General features: G+C 42.9%; 1 protein-coding gene across 6 annotated transcripts in view; it reads right to left on the bottom strand.

Annotated features, from left to right (window-relative positions):
* The window catches only part of LOC137347091 (polycystin-1-like protein 1), a 433612-nt gene that overhangs the window by 237201 nt on the left and 178196 nt on the right, over positions 1–18215 (bottom strand). For all 6 annotated transcript variants that reach the window (XM_068011179.1, XM_068011196.1, XM_068011185.1 and 3 more), the window contains 2 exons: positions 9549–9800; positions 8074–8206 (listed from right to left, as the gene is read on the bottom strand). In XM_068011179.1, coding sequence (XP_067867280.1) covers positions 8074–8206; positions 9549–9800 — 385 coding nt within the window. The remainder of the gene's footprint in view (positions 1–8073; positions 8207–9548; positions 9801–18215) is intronic.

The raw sequence follows: 18215 nt of genomic DNA, 5'->3' as shown, positions 1-18215 counted from the left end.
ATGCGACATGAAATCCTGTGACATTGATCACAAGTCGTGGGAGTCAGTTGCCAGCATTCGCCAGAGCTGGCGGGCAGCCATAAAGACAGGGCTAAATTGTGGCGAGTCGAAGAGACTTAGTAGTTGGCAGGAAAAAAGACAGAGGCGCAAGGGGAGAGCCAACTGTGTAACAGCCCCGACAAACAAATTTCTCTGCAGCACCTGTGGAAGAGCCTGTCACTCCAGAATTGGCCTTTATAGCCACTCCAGGCGCTGCTTCACAAACCACTGACCACCTCCAGGCACGTATCCATTGTCTCTCGAGATAAGGAGGCCCAAAAGAAAGAAAAAGAAAAAAGAAAGAACTGCAAAATAATCACCTATGGACCTCAATTTTATATGATACTGAAGAGAAGGCTGCCATTTGACCTATCATGCCTGTGCAGGCTCTTTGGAAACCCACTCCCCTGTTCTTTCCTCATTGTCCTGCAATTTTCTCCCTTTCAAGTGCTTATCCAATACCTTTTTGAAGGTTGCTACTGAATCTGCTTTCGCCACCCTTTCAGACAGTGCGTTCCCAGCCATAACAACTGCTTGCGTAACAATCCTTTTCCTCATGCCGCCTCTGATACTTTTGCCAAATACCCTAAATCTGTGTCCTCTGATTACTGACCTTTTGGCCACTGCAAACAGTTTCTCCTTATTTATTCCATCAAAAACCTTCATCATTTCGAACAACTTTACCAAATCTCCTCAACTTTCTATGTGCTTTGGGGAACAACCCCAGCTTTTCCAGTCTCTCCATGTAAAAACTTCCTCATTCCTATTACCATTCTACTAAATCTCTCCTGCCCCTCTGCAAGGTCTTGACATGCTTCCTAAATTGCAGTGCCCAGAATTGGACATAATATGCCAGTTGAGGACGAACCAGTGATTTATAAAGGTTCAGCATAACTCGCTCATTTTTGTATTTCATGCCTCTTTATTATTTACTACAGTTCTGGGTTTCACGTCATCTGCAAATTTTGAAATTATGCCTTTTTTAACTTATTATCCTAGTGTAATTTTATTCCTGTTGTTTCAGTTGTCACCACAGCGTTGCATTTCAGAGTATGGAGATCAGTATTCTAAAGAATTTGTTCTGTCTCTCGATAAGCTGATTATGCATTCAATTCCCATTCAAATTTTTGAGCACATAATCCAATCTGACATTAAAGAGCAGCGGTGAGGAATTATGCATTGTGTTAAAGTTGCTGCCTGTCAGGTCAGATATTAAACTGAAGCCCCATCTGCTCATCCAAGTGAAGGTTAAAAGATCTCATGGCACTATTCAGAGAAGGGAATTCTCCCATGGTGTCGCAAGATTTCTCCTTCAACTACACCACCATAATTGATCATTTTTTTTGCTGTTAATAGGATCTTACTATGCATAAAATCGCTGCTGTCTTTACCAACAAAACAGCGACCATAATTCAAATGGCTGTGAATGCTTTGGATTATCTGGAGGAGGTGAAAAGTGTTATAAGAACACGCAGCTGAGTGGCCTACTCCTGCTCCTAATTCATATGTTCGCAGCCTTTGGCATGGTTGACCACATCCTCCTCCTCCAATGCCTTTCCACTGTTATCCAGTTGGGTGGGACTGTATTAACTTGGTTCCATTCTTATCTATTTAATTGAAGCCAGAGAATTACTTGTAATGATTTCTCTTCGCACTCCTGCACCATCACCTTTGGTATCCGCCAAGGATCTGTTCTTAGCCTCCTCTGATTTCTCATCGGCATGCTGTGCCTTGACACTAATGTTCAAAAGTGTCAGTTTCCACAGGTACACTGACAACACCCAGCTCTACCTCTTCACCACCTCCCTCAATCCCTCCACTGTCTCTAAGTTGTCAGACAGCTAGTCTGACATCTACTACTGGATGAGCAGATATTTCTTCCAACTAAATATTGCAAGATCGAAGGCATCCTCTTCGGTGTCTGCCACAAACTCTATTCCTCAACCACCAACTCCATTCCCCTCTCTGACAACTGAGGTTGAACCAGACTGTTCACAACATCACATATCTGCACCATTACTAAGACTGCCTATTTCCAGCTTCACAACATCACCCGACTCTGCCCCTGCCAACGTGACAAGCCCCTCCCCATCTGTGGTTTTAAGTTGTGTTTCTCTGCAGTAGCAAGGAAAAGCATCTGCACTCTGACACCTGCAGACCCAAATAGGGGTCCCTCTCTCTCTCTCCATTCCAGCTTGCAAGCTTCAAATCTTGCCTGTTCACTGACCACCTTTGCATACTCCAGCTACAATCAGAAACACCAAGAGACCCACCAAACCAGTCATCTACCTCTTCAAAATAAAAGTCTCAGGAGCACCAAATTCAGCGAGAAGCCATCCGAATCACCAAACCCCACAGACTGTACACCCATTTTTTTCTATGGACTCTAACTCAACCAATCTACCGTTCCCCACTCTGTAACCTACTTGTGTGTATGTGTGTGTAAAACTCCAGTGTGTGTGTGTGAGAATGAAAGTTGGCACGTAGTTTATTATTTGCATTATTTCGGTTTAGGTACAATAAAGTTAATCTCTTTCTTTGTTAAACTCAAGAAAACCTGTCCGATTGGTTCTTGCTATGATCATGGCAAGTAAGTAATCAAACACTGCCTGAATTGGCCAGTACATCCACTTTAAGGAAGAATTAAACCTATTTTCTGGTTGACAAGATGTAACGAGTGGTGTGCCACAGGGATCAGTGCTGGGGCCTCAACATATTACAATCTATATAAATGACTTCGATGAAGGGACCGAAGGCATGGTTGCTAAATTTGCTGATGGCACAAAGATAGGTAGGAAAGTAAATTGTGAAGAGAATATAAGGAGGCTACAAAGGGATATAGATAGGTTAAGTGAGTGATCAAGGATCTGGCAAATGGTGTATCATGTGGGAAAATGTGAAATTGTCCATTTTGGCAGGAAGAATAAAAAAGAAGCATATTATCTAAACGGTGAGAGATTGCTGAACTCTGAGATGCAGAGGGATCTGGGTGTCCTACTGCATGAATTGCAAGTTCAGGAAGTAATTAGGCAAGCTAATAGAATGTTCCCTTTTATTGCGAGGGAATTGAATACAAGAGTAGGGAGGTGATGATTCAGATATACAGGGCATTGGTGAGACCACATCTGGAGAACTGTGTACAGTATTGGTCTCCTTATTTAAGGAAAGACATAAATCTGTTGGAAGCAGTTCAGAGAAGGTTTACTATACTAATACCTGGAATGGGCGGATTGTCTTATGAGGAAAGCTTGGACAGGCTAGGCTTGTATCTGCTGACGTTTAGGAGAGGAAGAGGCAACTTCATCGAAACATATAAGATCCTGAGGGGTCTTGACAGGGTGGATGTGGAAAAGATGTTTCCCATTGAGGGAGAATCTAGAACTAGGAGTCACAATGTAAAAATAAGGTGTTGCCCATTTAGGACAGGGATGAGGAGAATTTTTTTCTCTCAGAGGGTTGTGTGTCTTTGGAATTCTCTTCCTCAAAACGCAGTGGAAGCACAGTCTTTAAATATTTTTAAGGCAGAGGTAGATAAATGCTTGATATGCAAGGGGGTGAAAGGTTATCAGGAGTAGGCAGGAATGTGCAGTCAAGGTTACAATCAGATCAGCCATGCTCTTATTGAATGGCGGAGCTGGCTCGAGGGGCCGAGTGGCCTACTCCTGCTCCTAATACGTATGTTCATATGTATGTTCGTATGTTGTGGTCAAACAAGGAGAGGGAAAAGAGGGAAGCCCTTCAACCCCTCCTCACTTGACCGCAACAATTACCTTGAGACATTATTGTTCCAATGCACTCCTGGCTGGCTTCACACATTCTACACTTGGTAAACTTGAAGTCATACAAAGCTCTGCAGCCCATGTCCTAACTCGCACCAAATCCATTTACCTATCATCCCTGGGCTTGCTGACCTACATAAGCACCCAATTAATTAACATCTCCATTTTAAAATTCTCATCCACATATTCAAATCCTCAACGGCCTCTCTCCTCCCTATTTCTGTAATCTCCTCCATCCCCACAACCCTCAGATATCTATAGAAAAGCAAAATACTATGGATGCTGGAAATCTGAAATATAAACAGAAAATGCTGGAAATACTCAGCAGGTCTCGCAGCATATTTGGAAATAGAAACAGAGTTAATGTTTCAGGTTGATGAAAGGTCATCGGCCTGAAATGTTAACTCTGTTTCTCACTCCACAGATGCCTCCAGTCCTGCTGAGTATTTCCAGCATTTTCTGTTTCTACTTCAGCTATCTGTGCTCCTTTAGTTCTGGCCTATTGAGTATTGACGTCTTTATGGCGGGCAGCCATAAAGACAGGGCTAAAATGTGGTGAGTCGAAGAGACTTAGTAGTTGGCAGGAAAAAAGACAGAGGCGCAAGGGGAGAGCCAACTGTGCAACAGCCACGACAAACAAATTTCTCTGCAGCACCTGTGGAAGAGCCTGTCACTCTAGAATTGGCCTTTATAGCCACTCCAGGCGCTGCTTCACAAACCACTGACCACCTCCAGGCGCGTATCCATTGTCTCTCGAGATAAGGAGGCCCAAAAGGAGACATACATATGTCAGTTTTATAAATGACCTGGAAGAGCGTGTAGAAGGGTGGGTTAGTAAATTTGCGGATGACACTAAGGTCGGTGGAGTTGTGGATAGTGCCGAAGGATGTTGTAGGGTACAGAGGGACATAGATAGGCTGCAGAGCTGGGCTGAGAGATGGCAAATGGAGTTTAATGCGGAAAAGTGCGAGGTGATTCACTTTGGAAGGAGTAACAGGAATGCAGAGTACTGGGCTAATGGGAAGATTCTTGGTAGTGTAGATGAACAGAGAGATCTTGGTGTCCAGGTGCATAAATCCCTGAAGGTTGCAACCCAGGTTAATAGGGCTGTTAAGAAGGCATATGGTGTGTTAGCTTTTATTAGTAGGGGGATCGAGTTTCGGAGCCACGAGGTCATGCTGCAGCTGCACAAAACTCTGGTGAGACCACACCTGGAGTATTGCGTGCAGTTCTGGTCACCGCATTATAGGAAGGATGTGGAAGCTATGGAAAGGGTGCAGAGGAGATTTACTAGGATGTTGCCTGGTATGGAGGGAAGGTCTTACGAGGAAAGGCTGAGGGACTTGAGGTTGTTTTCGTTGGAGAGAAGGAGGAGGAGAGGTGACTTAATAGAGACATATAAGATAATCAGAGGGTTAGATAGGGTGGATAGTGAGAGTCTTTTTCCTCGGATGGTGATGGCAAACACGAGGGGACATAGCTTTAAGTTGAGGGGTGATGGATATAGGACAGATGTCAGAGGTAGTTTCTTTACTCAGAGAGTAGTAGGGGCGTGGAACGCCCTGCCTGCAACAGTAGCAGACTCGCCAACTTTAAGGGCATTTAAGTGGTCATTGGATAGACATATGGATGAAAATGGAATAGTGTAGGTCAGATGGTTTCACAGGTCAGCGCAACATCGAGGGCCGAAGGGCCTGTACTGCGCTGTAATGTTCTAATCAAAAGAAAAAAGAATTGAGTATTGTGTATTGTGGCCATGCCTTTAGCTGCCTAGGCCCTAAGCTCTGGAATTCCCTTTGTAAACTTCTCCACCTCTTAACCTCTCTTTCCTCCTTTAAGGCGCTCCTTAAAATCTACCTTTTTGACTAAGCTTTTGACCATCTGCCCTAATATCTCCTTATGTGGCTTGGTGTCAAATTTGTTTGATAATGCTCCTATAAAGCACTTGGGAATGTTTTACTACGTTACAGGTGCAACAGAAGTCGTAATTGCAACAAGAGTAGCCCATAGGGCCTCCGCAAGCCTGCTCTGCCATTCAATAAGATCATGGCTGATCTTCCACCTCAAATCCATTTTCCCATCCTTTCCCCATTTCCTTTGATTCCATAAGTGTCCAAAAATCTATCAATCTCACTTTTGAACACAGCCCTCTGGGGTAGAGAATTTCTACAATTCACAACCCTAAGAGTGAAGAAATTTTACCTCATCACTGTTCTGAATGACCAACCTCTAATTCTGATTCTAGGAAAACCACTTCTGGACTCTCCAGCTAGCTCAAACTTTCCATACAATCAATATAAATGAAATTTTTTTTCAAATTTCAATTTACACTTACATCAAACCATTAACACAGCAAAATGATCCACGGCACTTCACGTCCATCTACTCTTTCATACGAACATATGAATTAGGAGCACAAGTACGCCATTTGGCCCCTCTAGCCTGCTCCGCCATTCAATAAGATCACAGCTGATCTGTGTGTCTTGAATTCCACACTCCCATCTACCCCCGATAACCTTTGATTCCATTGCCTAACAAGAATCTATCTACCTCCGCGTCAAAAATATTCTATGACCCCACCGCCACCACCTTCTGGGGCAGAGAGTTCCAAAGTCGCACAAATCTCAGAGAAAAAATTTCTCCTCATCTCTGTCCTAAAAGGGCAACCCCTAATTTTAAAACAGCACCCCCTAGTTCTGGACTCATCCACAAGAGGAAACATCCTTTCCACATCCACTTCATCAAGACTGTTCAGGATCTTATACATCTCAATAAAGTCTCCCCTCAGTCTTCTAAACTATAGTGAAAATAAGTCCAGTCTGTCCGACCTTTCCTCATAAGATAACCCGCTCATTCCAGGTATCAATCTAGTAAACCTCCGCTGAACTGCCTCCAATGCATTCACATCCTTCCTTAAATAAACAGACCAAAACTGCATATAGTATTCAAGATGTGATCTCACCAATGCCCTGTGTAACTGAAGCATAACATCCTTACTTTTATTTTCAATTCCTCTCGTAATAAAGGATAGCATTCCATTAGCCTTCTTTATTACTTGCTATACCTGCATACTAACTTTTTGTGACTCATGCATGAGAACACCGAGATCCCTCTACACCTCAGAATTCTGCAGTCGTTCTCCGGTTAAGTAATACTCTGCTTTTTTATTCTTCCTGCCAAAGTGAACAACTTCACATTTTCCCACATTATACTCCATCTGTCAGATTTTTGCCCACTCAGTCAACTATTTATATCGGTCTTCAACCTTATGTCCTCTTTACAACATACTTTCCTACCCACCGGCACAGACACGATGGGCCAAGTGGCCTCTTTCTGTGCCTTAAACTTTCTATGATTCTATGTTTGTGTCATCTGCAAATTCAGCGACCATGCCATCACTCCCCTCATCTAAGTCATTGATATAAATTGTAAAATGTTGAGGCCCCAGCACAGACCCATGCGGGACTCCACTCGTCACATCCTGAAAAAACATCCTGACCCATTTATGTGTGCTTTCTGGTTTCTGCCAGCCAGCCAATCTTCTATCCATGCTAATATGTTACCCCCTTGAGCAATAACCTTTTATGTGGCACCTTGTCAAATGCCTTCCGGAAATCCAAGTACAGTACGTCAACATTCAAATTTGGTCGCCTGGCAGTTTCTTCATGCCCTGGTATTCTGGACATTTCTTTCAACACCCTTCCACCTATCATCCCACACCCCACTACTGCTATGAGAAAAATGTTGAGAAAAAAAAATCAGGGACAGGAAAACCAAGAGCTAGCTTATCCTATCCTCCCCCATATGCAAGAGTAAGATAAGGCAGCCACATCTACCCCACCCACCCACCCCGGATGCAAATCAAAGCATGGTGGACACTGCAACTTCCATTGATGAGACTTTGTTGGTTTCTCTTTCCTGTCTCCCATTTCCTCCATCTTTTCCCTCTCCTCTCCATTCCCCATACCCCTTCCCCCATTCCATCGTCCTCTCACCACCTTACTCTCTCTTCCATCTGCCTCTTCTCCCTCGCCCTTTGCCTCCTGAGTGCAAAAAGCCCATGCCCTCTAACCTGCTTCACCTGAATGCTGCACTTGGTCTTGATAGCCCATGTGTAATGTGATGGAAGAAGAATGAGTATTTTTGAAATTTAAGCAATATAAATGTGTTGACATTGTTTCTAGTATTGTGTTTTTTAAATTTTTCTTTTTTTTCAATTTTAAATTCCTCATGAAGAAATGATAGCTCACTGTACCTCTATTTTGGACAGGCCATAGCTTTTCACTGGAGGAGGTTGACAATTCTCCGAAATAACAAAGAGCTGGCCAGAGAGTGAGGCAGAGCTCACATTGTTAAAGATAACAACTTGGACTGTAAATTCTCCTTCCCTGGAAAAAAACACAGTAGTTATAAATACATTATCCCAGTCATGCAGAACAAATGTACATTTCTCTCATGAAACTTACATGTGACAGAAAATAGCTAGGTTACTTTCGAAGACCAGATGTTCTGAAGTTGTGTTAAGTGCGTGATGCAATTCATCAGTAACTCTATATTGATCAAGTATCACATTTTTAAACATTACACTGTTAAATTTGGTTCCTTCCAATATGAGAAGTGAAATACAAAATAAATCATCTCTTGTCACATTAATAGCAATAGTTTCCTATTCCACTGAGGCAACAGTTGAAATTCACAATGACTTTAGACATCTAAAACTTTAGTCAAATGTTTGAGAACAAATTCAGAGGTGACCTTTGCCCATGCAGAGATCATCAATGTAACAGTGCTTCACTTTGCTCAGGTTTTCATTTGAGTAATAGCATGCTGATGATCATACAGCTCAAATAGCAACATTTCTGGTGGCTACAAAGTGCTGTTTGTTGATAACATGACTAGCTTCTATTGAAAGATGTCCACAGAGCACAGTCTTTTTTCAGTCTTCACATCACTGTGCGCTCCTCCTGACACCAATTCTTACGCATCCACTCCACGAACCTTCCCCCACCTATCTACCATGTCACTTAATAGATGAATTACCCTGTCTGGAGGCATTTATCCATAACCTTTTCAATGAAACTTGCTCTGCAGCAAATTTTCCTCTGTTGATGGCACTTCTCTGCAGATACCATTTTAAAATGGACAATTTACTGCTGCTACATTTGCTAGTATACACCATGGTTGCAGAAAATAGCCAATGCTGCACTGTCAATGACCACTTCATCTAATAGTACTACTAGTTTCTCCTGAAGATACAGGTGCTTTCTAAGTTACAATACCATATTGTAGCAACCATATGCCAGCCTAAAAAAAAAATAATTTGGCCAAAGCGGTGGGTGAGGGGCGGGGAGGGCATCACAACTGAGTCCAATCCTGCATTCACTTGATGTCCACTAATGCACTTTAAAGCAGGAGCCACCAGATGGAGATTATGAGTGGGAACACTGGACCCACCATTACAATCTAAGTTGAGATCAGTTCTGGCAACCTTTCGAAATGGCTTAGCATCTCACAGGGCATTCCTTTCACCAGCTGAGTTAATGCATTTTAAATTGCAATACAGGAGCAGATAAAGTAATTTCTTTCAACTTTAAAATACAAATGTGGAAAAAATTAATTTCTATACTTTTATCAGCACCATACAAATAATCCGTTTTCCACAAATATGTAGGCATATCTTTTTCACTCAGCCTCCTTCAAGATTTTAGTCTAAAGACAGAATCTGCCTACCTATCATAACTGTGATACTCCCTTCTGTTCCCAATCAGCTCAGTACCATCACCGAACTTCCACCAATAAGAGAGATTGGTTCCATAGTTAATTCGCACTTCCACAGCAACACTGGAGTTTAAGAGAACTGATGTAAGATCTTGATTGTTCATTCGAAGCCTGTTTGGCTCAACTATCTGCTGCAGCTCTACAGGATACATGTTTGATGTGAAAGAACTAATTTGATTCGAGGCGTTTACAATCACATTGTACCTGCAAAACATAAACAGCTTCAGTTACAATTTACTAAACTCACTCAGCATCATATGTTCTCCCAAACTGCTGCTCACCTGGGGCGGGAGTGGTGGCAGGTGCAGAAAATGGCGGCTGCCGTGCCACCATAATCTTGCCTCCGGCGACCACTTAGCATATGAACAGCGGCAGCCTCCTCACCACAATCATGTGGCTGGGGTGGCATTGGTGATGCTATTCACGACGTCACCTAACGAAGCAGCAGATGCTGGCACCATTTTTAAAAGGCTGCCAGGCCTTAAACTGTCATGCTGCTGAAATCGGCCTGGCCCAGGTCAGAATGTTTTAGCTGTTAGGAATATTCCTAAAATACCCTTTATGATTGGTCATATATAAAACAGGATCAAAAGAAAAGGAAACTACTTTTCAATCACTGCTTTCCCAATAGGCATTACAGAACCATTGAAGAATAACGAGCCAAACCCATTTTTCCACCAGACAGCATCAAAGTTTCCATTAATTTAATGAAAGCCCTCCATTGCAGGCCTAGTCACTAATTCACTACACAAGAATCATTTTTTGTAACATTCAGTATGCAGTTTGCCACTGATCATTTGATTGAATATAGGTACAGCGATTTATTTCTCAAAAGGTGTGCAAAAAAAACCTTAGAAGCAACAAGCAGCAATGCTGCAGTGGACAATACAAAAGAAATTTACTATTTTAAAGTTGACCCCCCCTCCCCCCGCCCCCCCGCACCCCCAATACAGTACATAATGCAGAGTTGATCCTTTCCCCACCTCGGCGGTGCCAGCTTCCTTGGACAGGAAAGTAAAGGTGCATGAGTGCTGCATGACAAGCTCAAGAACGGGAACTGACAGTAAGATTGCTGCGGGTTACATTTAAATTAATGCAAAGATCTAATTAGTATATGAAAAGCAGTGTCCCGTCGCAGACTGGCAGCCACTGGGAAGATCGGGTCCGGCAATCCCAGTGTCGGGCTTCGTGGCGGCTGCTGCCGCTCCGATTCTCTGCCCCCGCTCCACCACCACACAGAACCCGACATTGGGCTGGGAACTAAATCCAGCCCCTGGTGTCTGTTGTAAAGTTGTGTGTTTATTGGTGTGAATTGGCTATAATCTCAAAGTCTGCCCTCATCCCTTTCCCTCCCTCCCAGAACCACAAAAAGGTTGTCCTTGCCTCACCTTCCAGTCCATTAGCCTCACATTCACCTACCATCACCTCCAACGCAATGCCATGACCAAACACATCTCCCCTTCCCAACCCCCTTCAGAATTCCAAAGGGACTGTCCCTCTCATTCTCAAATCAACCCCAACACCACCTCCCCTTCCCAAACACAGGAGGCAATGGAGTTGCAACACCTGTCCATTTACCTCCCCTCTTCCCACCAATCAGGGCCCCAAACACTCTTGCAGGTGAAATGGCAATTTACTTGTACTTTGTTCAATTTAGTATACTCTAGTCACTGCTCACAATGCAGTCTCCTCTGCATCGGAGACAGCAAATGCAGATTGGGCAATCGCTTTGCAAAATACCTCTATTCAAACCACAAGCATGACACTGAGCATCCATTTATCATTTTAATTCTCCATCCCAATACAACCTTTCTGTTCACAGCCTCCTACACTGTTCTAATGAAGCTCACCAGAAACTTGAAGAACAGTTCTTCATCTTTCGATTTGCCAGACTCAACATTCAGTTCAACAATTTTAGATCATAACTACTGCTCCCAATTTGTTGAATAGCAGCTATTGGTAACAATTATGCTATGGTCATTTACAGTTCCTCTAAACCCACCTTTTGTTTCTTTACTTTTCCCATTACCATCCCCTTTGCTTTGCTCCATCATCCTTTTTGTCATTTAATCACTTCTGCCTTCAACTCTATCTTTTCTCCTACCACCCTGCCACCACCTCTCCCCCACTCCCCCGCCGCTCCCAGCCCACCTCCTTCTTTTCCTGCCTCTGCACTTGCTTAAAACCTGTTACATCTCTTATCTCTTCCAGTTCAGATGAAAGGTCAACCACCTGAAACATTGGCCCAAATTTTGCCGGCACACTGTGGGTCCCGCCGCCAGGACCAAATGCACGTTCTGAAACCACAAGGGACCGCGGAAGGGATTTTACTTGTGGCAGCCAATTAAGAGGCCGCCGCTGGGCTGCCTCTCCAACCTACCAGCCCAATCAGAGGGTTGGCAGCTCAGCAGCGCCACCAATATAGGTGGCCACTGCTGAGCCTGCAAAGAGGAGAGGGTGCCTCCACGTACTGGGGCCAGGCAAGCCCCGGCAATCGGACGGGTGAAGACTGAAGCAGCTGCCATTGCCATCGGGGAACCCCTGTGTAGGACATGGTGCCCCTGGGAAGAAAGACCTCCCCCTCAATGTACCTGGTGGTCTCCCCTTGCGGCAGGGAGCTGTTCCAATGCCAGGAAAATGCTGTCGGGGGCGTAAAATGGCTGTTAGTAGGCTGCAGTTGCCAACTCTAGAAATATCACGTGGTGGCGGAAAGACATTGGGCTTCCCTCCCAAAGCCTTTCACCCCCAGTTTACCAGACCTTCCATCTCCAGAGCGCTGATAAAATCCCAACCATTAACTCTGTTTCGCTCACCAGATGCTGTCTTGCCTACTCTGTATTTCTTTCATTTGCTAATTTTATCTCAAAACATTAATTGACCACAGCACAAATCATCTCCTGGGGATTTAGCGCACTGTGTGATCATCTGTATGTCTAAGTTATTGAAAGTTGTACAGAAAAGGGGTACAGGACTGATCCCAGAACTTGTGGGAATGACATATGAGAAAAGATTGACTACCTTGGCTCATTTCCCTGTTGAAAAGAGAAGACTGAGAAGGGATTTGATAAAACTGTTTAAAATTATGGAAGGGTTGAACAAATTGGATTCAAGTAAGCTTTTCTACTGTGTATGAAATTAAAGACATATTTACAAATCAAAAAGAACAGATCAAAGTGGTGCAGTGGAAGTGTCCTGGGACCACCATCCAGAGGTCAAAGGATTAAAACCATTCCCCGCCAGCAGCAAGATCAACTTTTTATCAAGGAATGTAAAAATAAATAATGAAGTGTTCTATAAACACGTAAGTAACAAAAATAAAGTTCAAGTAGAGAGATAGGGCCATGAAAGGGTATGCAAGGTAAACTCACAAGTAATGACAGAAATGGCAAAAGCATTGAATATCTACTTTGCCTGAGTTTTTATAAAAGAAAATAACAAAATATACACTTCGCTTGAGAATGACCTTCAAAAGAATAGCAATACAGTGGGATATAAAGGAAAAAAATAATTGATCAACTCGCAAAACTAAAAGATAAAATCCCAGGTCCAGATGATCTGCATTCAAGTACACTCAAGGAAACTAGTAAGGAAATAGCAAAGGCACTAGTTGAAAGAGGAGTGGAAGGTGCCAGAAGACTAGCAGACAGCGAGTGATGTTTCCAGATACAAAGAGGGAGGTAGAACCTAGGAACTATAGAACAGTCAACTTGACATCAGTGTATGAAAAATACTGGAATCTATTCTGAAAAGTGAAAGAAGAGCATCTGGGGACAGAAAATATAATAATAGTCAGCATAGATTCCAAAAAGATAAGTCATACTTAACTAATCTGAGAGAATGCTTTGAAGAGGCAATAGAAAGAGTAGACAAGGGGAATGCAGTTTATGTCATATACCAGGATTTTCAAAAGGCTTTTGATAAGGTACCACACAGCAGGTTGATGACAAAGATTAGGCATTTGGAGCCACGAGACAAATAGTTAAATGGAAAGTAAATTGGCTGAAGAAAAATACAGAGAATAGGGATAATGGGTACTTATTCAGATTGGGGTAGGCAGAAAGTGATGAACAGTGCTGGGACCATTGTTAGTCATAATTTATATTAATGATTTGGATTTAGGAATAAGTCATTTTGTTTCTACATTTACAGTTGACAGCAATTTGGGGGGCTATAGCTAACACTGAGGCAATAGGCAAAATAATATAAGAAGGCATGAGAAAACTTGCAGACTGGACAATTAAGGAGCAAATGAACTTTAACACAGTTAAGTGTGAGGTGATGCACTTCGGCAGGAAAAACAGAAATAGCATCTATATCTTAGATACTATAAAACAGAATAGATTAGAAGAGCAACCCGAATCAGGGTACAGGGGAACAAATGATTAAAAACAGTAGTGAAGGTCAGTAAAGCACTCGGATTTAATTCCAGGCATATATAATTCAAAAACAGTGAAGAATGTTAAACTTCTATAGGAACTTAATCAGGCCATACTTAAAGGGTACTGTTCTGGTCTCTATACTATAAAAAGACATAGCAGCACAGGAGAAAGTGCAAAAATTATTTATAAGAATGGTACTAGAACTGAGTGATTACAGCGAGAAGGAAAAATTGAACAGGATGGAGCTTTTATCTTCAGAAAACCAAAGACTTTGAGGTGACTATCATGATGATAAATGAGTGTTATGTGGACTTGCATATTAGACACAAAACAAAAAACTCACATATTAGATACAATACAGTATATGCTGTAGTAGTTAGGAGGTCATTTGACCTGGGGGTTCAAAGGTCAGATAGCACATGTTGAAGGACTGCATCTGTCGAGTGAAGATGGGCTGAATAAATTCTGTGAAGCATGTTAAATCTCAGTCTTGTGAAGTGTCAATACTTGAGGGTCCGACATGGCAACAAGGTCTAAAATACTGGATTAGGTTAGTGAACCGTTGCAGCTGGATATGGCTTTTGCCAGATTGGAATCTGCTTGGATTAGAGGTGTAAATTTGTTTGATTCCAACGGTGAAGCCAGTGTAGTGAGTGCGTGATGGGTCACAAGACTGGAAGAGTTTGAGGCATACGCAGACAGCAGGGGCCTGTTTCTCGATGGGATGATGTCGATGCAGTGAGCCCAACAGAGGGCTTTATTGCTCTACAATACTGGGGCATTGATGAGAGAAACATTCAAAGCACGGAGTGGTAAAGGCCTGCAACCTGACGCGAACCCGATAGGGCCCGACGTGTGTCGGGTTCGGGTTGGGTCGGACCCCTCTTCTGGGTCCAGCTTTCCGGCTCGGATCAGGTCATAGAGTCATACAGCACAGAAACAGGCCCTTCGGCCCATCATGTCTATGCTGGCCATCAAGCACCTACCTATTCTAATCCCATTTTCCAGCACTTGGCCTGTAGCCTTGTATGCTATGGCGTTTCAAGTGCTCATCTAAATACTTCTTAAATGTTGTGATGGTTCCTGCCTCTACCAACTCTTCAGGCAGTGCATTCCAGATTCCAACCACCCTCTGGGTGAAATAAATTTGCTTCAAATACCCTCTAAAACTCCTGCCCCTTACCTTAAATCTATGTCCCTTGGTTATTGACACTTCCGCTAAGGGAAAAAGTTTCTTCCTAACTAATCTATCAATGCCTCTCATAATTTTGTATACCTCAATCATGTCCCCCCTCAGCCTTCCCTGCTTCAAGGAAAACAACCCTAGCCTATCCAGTCTCTCTTCATAGCCGAAATGCTCCAGCCCAGGCATCATCCTGGTGAATCTCCTCTGCACCCTCTCCGGTGCAATCACATCCTTCCTATAGTGTGGTGCCGAGAACTGTACACAGTACTCCAGCTGTGGCCTAACTAGCGTTTTGTACAGCTCCATCACAACCTCCCTGCTCGTATATTCTATGCCTCGGCTAATAAAGGCAAGTATCCCATATGCCTTCCTAACCACCTTATCTACCTGTGCCGCTGCCTTCAGTGATCTATGGACAAGTACACCAGGATCCCTCTGACCCTCTGTACTTACTAGGATCCTACCATCCATTGTATATTCCCTTGCCTTGTTAGTCCTCCCAAAATGCATCACCTCACACTTCTCAGGATTAAATTCCATTTCCCACTGCTCTCCCCATCTTACCAGCCCATCTATATCGTCCTGTAATCTAAGGCTTTCCTCCTCACTATTTATGACACCACCAATTTTTGTGTCATCTGCGAACTTACTGATCACACCTCCTATATTCACATCTAAATCATTAATGTACACTACAAACAGCAAGGGTCCCAGCACCAATCCCTGCGGTACACCACTGGTCACAGGCTTCCACTCACAGAAGCAATCCTCGACCATCACCCTCTGCCTCCTGCCACTAAGCCAATTTTGGATCCAATTTGCCAAATTGCCTGGGATCCCATGGGCTCTTACCGTCATAACCAATCTCCCTTGTGGGATCTTATCAAAAGCCTTACTGAAGTGCATGTAGACTACATCAACTGCTTTACCCTCATCTACATATCTAGTCACCTCCTCGAAAAATTCAATCAAGTTAGTTAGACATGATCTCCCCCTGACAAAGCCATGCTGACTATCCCTGATTAATCCCTGCCTCCCCAAGTGGAGATTAATCCTGTCCCTCACAATTTTTTCCAATAATTTCCCAACCACTGATGTTAGACTCACTGGCCAGTGATTACCTGGTTTATCATTGCTACCCTTCTTGAATAATGGTACCACATTTGCTGTCCTCCAATCCTCTGGTACCTCTCCTGTGGTCAGAGAGGATTTGAAAATGCATGTCAGAGCCCCTGCTATCTCCTCCCTTGCCTCACATAACAGCCTGGAATACATCTCATCTGGGTCTGGGGATTTATCCACTTTTAAGCCCGCTAAAACAGTTAATACTTCCTCCCTTTCAATGCTAATATGTTCAAGTATATCACAATCCCCCACCCTGATCTCTATACCTACATCATCCTTCTCCACAGTGAACACAGATGAAAATTAATCATTTAAAACCTCACCTATATCCTCTGGCTCGGCACACAGATTGCCACTTTGGTCCCCAATGGGCCCTACTTATCCTCTTGCCCTTAATATACTTAAAAGATGCCTTAGGATTTTCCTTTATATTTCCCGACAGTGTTTTTTCACACCCCCTCTTTGCTCTCCTAATTACTTTTTTAAGTACCCCCCCTACACTTTCTGTACTCCTCTAGGGCCTCGCTTTTTTCAGTAACTATTTTATTTTGAACTATTCATTTTTCTTTCCAGGAACCTTGGCCTGGAGTTTCGGCTTTGGGTGCAATCGGCAATCCTGGCACACAATGCGCCCAAAATTGTGCTAATTTTGACAAGTGTTCATTTTTCTCAAGTTTCCACTCAAACGTTTTGCACATCACCGAATGTAAAATCTGTCCTGAAGTGCAGTTTGGGCGGTGTTTTAAAACATGATTTTAAAAAACTGTTTTGCTTAACAGAATGTTCCTTGATGACTTTATGAATGGTAACTTGGTGCAGCTGAAAATTTGTTCATCACAAAAAATAAGCAGTTTTATTCAGTGTAGTCCACCACCTCTGAGCAACCTCATTTTAAATAACTGAAAATCGTTTTCAAACTTCAGCAGAACCATTTCCTAGTTATATTGGTGTACAGTAGTCAATACAGCAGTTAAATAAATGAAAAAAAATTACATTGAAAGCTTATAAAACATGCCTATACTGTCCTTGCACCAAAAAAGCCTACTTAATTTTACGAACATTCACCAAAGTCCACAAATCGGCACAATTAGTGGAAACATGCATTCGTGATTAATTTGAGCTAAGCGCATGGCCAATTTTGTGTGGGGGGTGGGGGGAGCCAGCTTCGGGCACAATTTGTTTTTAAAACTGCAGGTTATCGCAAAAACTCAATTTGCATTTGAAAATCCATGATCTTTTGAGCTGGCTTGGCCAATTTCATGCAAATTGCCCTGAAAGAAAGCACAACTAATTATATTGGCAAATTTGCAACTGACTGGAAAATTAATGGCTCAAAGCAGCTTCCAAAATTTATTTTGAGTAGAACTGGTTAGTTTTATCTGATTCAAGACTGGTCGTTCAGGATAAAAAATATGATTGCTCAGTTTTCTGCAACTTACTTATTTCCCATTGGTAATTACTAACTGAATTGATCTGCTTTCAATTTGTTCATGTTTCATCAAACAGATATTTGTATCAGCCAATTCCTAATTTTGCCCCCACAATGCGTAATGCCCTGAGGTGTGATATCTTTGACGAAAACTTTGAAAGTCATGATGGGACAGATGCACATTTAATCTTGAGGCAGATTCACTGCAGACCTAAAGTGGCAGCAATGAAACAAAATTCCTGAAGTTAAAAACAACTGGAGCCCAAAATTCCAATTGGGTCCAATGGCAGCAGGTTAACTGTTGGGGACAGGAATTTGTGGTTGGATCCTGTTCAGATTCTGCCCCATCCAAAGTCCAGTCGTAAATTCTGGTGGAAGGGCAGCAAGTTTTTCATGGCCTCCCCATCATATGAAGGGAGCATGTCTGGGGAAGTTCCCAAGTTACCCTAGGATTCCACCCATTATATGTACAACGCCTCAAACTCCATGGACGCCTTAAG

This window comes from Heterodontus francisci, chromosome 2 (genome assembly GCF_036365525.1).
Source record: "Heterodontus francisci isolate sHetFra1 chromosome 2, sHetFra1.hap1, whole genome shotgun sequence".
Lineage (NCBI taxonomy): Eukaryota > Metazoa > Chordata > Chondrichthyes > Heterodontiformes > Heterodontidae > Heterodontus > Heterodontus francisci.
The sequence above is the reverse complement of the archived record's forward strand: the minus strand, read 5'-3'. Positions and strand labels throughout refer to the sequence as shown.